Here is a 2,161-nt window from a genome sequence, read left to right on the forward strand (position 1 = left end):
AGAGTAGGGCATGGAGCTCCCGGTGTTGTGGTCAGGCCTCATTTCATTCATTCATGTGCTGGGTGAGATCGCTAATGAAGTGATAGCGGCTGCCAGCGGCGCCTATATATGCTGATGTCCGATCTCACCCATAGATCACTTGCTTGTAAAGCGCACTTGAATACGTCAATAGAATATGCGCGATATAAATTCATTACCGTTACCAGTAGTTAGCAACTATTCACCGAAGTGGAATATTTGCACGTTAAAATGTACGACTTACATCTTACAGATGTACGGGCAGTCGCGCATACCAGCACAAATAGTGGAAATAATAATTTATTTAGACCATCACACAGAAACTCCCCAAGGTTTCGAATGACGCTTCCCGCATACAGCGCGTGCGCATTAGTTGTTAACGTTAGGCCCACGAACACCCAAAAGACATTGCGCGCTTGTGTTGTTGTTTTAAAATAGTTCCAGCGTTTTGATTGGGTACTCGCCAGTGATTTTCAGATTTTCCGTCTGTGCAAAATTCAACGCGGCGCGCAATGTCTTTTGGGTGAACATGGGCCTGTTACGCGGCAAACGTTGGGCTAACATTTGCGTTTTGTCCAAAAACATAAAAAAATCATGTTCAAGTTTGATTCACTTCTAGCCTGTTAGCTACGGATAAGAGTTAATTCTCAAAAGACAGGAAAATTTTGGAATAAGATAATTTTCATGCTCTTTAATACGACAGGCAGCTGCTGTCGTTTACAGTTTTCGTTTCACCATAGTTCACATAGATGGATCGGTTATGAATCTCTGGAAACTTCAAAAGCGATATGATTGACATCGCGCTTCATGTCAACTTGACCGTGACCCCTGAACAATCTTTTGTCCTCGGTTCACAACTGAGTTTTGCAGGAATTTATATGGAAACTTGTGATTGGCTGTCTTTTAGAAAAGGGTGTGGTTTGTGCATGGTCAGGGCTAAAACAACGAACAAAAACATAAAACGAAGAAACTTGTCGAGTTTCATAACCATCTCCATATAGTAACTATGGTTTCACGTAAATGCGAATCTGAATCCTTTATTATGCTGAAGGAATGTAGCCCGGCTCCCAAGCAGTCGCCAAGGGAGTCGTATTTCAACTCGCAGGTGAAACTTCGGGAAAGGAATGTTGCTTCGGGTAATGTCATGTCATGTCATGTAATGACGTTAAGCAGGTATCTGTTGGGAGGAGGGGAAATACGACTACCCTAGAAACGATTGGGAGGTCAAAAGGAATTAGGCCTGTCTGTGGGATAGACAGGAAAAAAGGACGCTATCTATTACTAACGTTAAAACCGTGGCTGTACTACATATCAGCCAGACATTCGCATTTCCATATTTAAACGCTATTTGTTTCATGAAGGAAAAGTACTGAGTACTGAACATAATATTACTTACGTATCTCTCTATGATTTTATACAAAAAATTATACAGACGTTTTTCAAATGTGATCTGTCACACTCCATGAAGCTTCCTTGCTGAATCGTGAGCTCCGTTACCACTCCAAAACGAAACAAAATATGCTATGGGACGTAGACCTGGGACGAGTTTTGCTGATTTGACGAAAAGCTAGCTGTCTTATTTAATTCAGAAAAAACGCGGAAAGTTCCTCTTTTCATTCCTACAGTTCCGAGTTGGATAATTGGTTATTTCCGTTACTTCTCACTGGAGTAGAGCTTCGTCTCTGCTTTCCTTTGTGATGCGAGTTAGAGTGACCAAGTCGAACTTGAGAAAGGGATTCTAGCAATCGCGCATTCGCGTTACGAAGCTGATCAATCTCATGTTTTTGGGCCTCCGTCTTCTTTTCTAATTTGCATTTGTCACCGGCTCTGTCAGAGGATGTTCCGGACGATGATTCCACCTTTTTGCGAAGCGATTCGATCAGGCTATTTTTACTTGACACTTCGTTGCTTAGCAACTCGATCGTCGAGTCCTTTGCTCCAAGAAGTTCTGTTATTTCTTGTTTTTCCCTTTGAAAAGCAGCTTCGAAAAGCGTAAGTTTTGCTATGATGTCTTTTATTTGTTGATCATAAATCGTTTGGTGTTGCTGTAATTCTTCTTCTTTTTCCTGCAAAGCGAAGGTTAGGTCGATTGCCCTGGCTCGCTCTATCTTTAGATCTGTCCTGACCTGCGTAACTTCCTTTT

General features: G+C 41.9%; 1 protein-coding gene across 1 annotated transcript in view; it reads right to left on the reverse strand.

The window, feature by feature from the left end:
* Positions 1-302: 302 nt before the first annotated feature.
* The window catches only part of LOC138038114 (cytotardin-like), a 7,479-nt gene continuing 5,620 nt past the window's right edge, over positions 303-2,161 (reverse strand). Inside the window, exon 2 of the mRNA XM_068883935.1 lies at positions 303-2,161. This exon is cut by the window's right edge and continues 46 nt beyond it. Coding sequence (XP_068740036.1) covers positions 1,638-2,161 — 524 coding nt within the window. The 3' untranslated portion in view covers positions 303-1,637.

Source organism: Montipora capricornis, chromosome 2 (genome assembly GCF_036669925.1).
Source record: "Montipora capricornis isolate CH-2021 chromosome 2, ASM3666992v2, whole genome shotgun sequence".
In the NCBI taxonomy this organism is placed as follows: Eukaryota; Metazoa; Cnidaria; class Anthozoa; order Scleractinia; family Acroporidae; genus Montipora; species Montipora capricornis.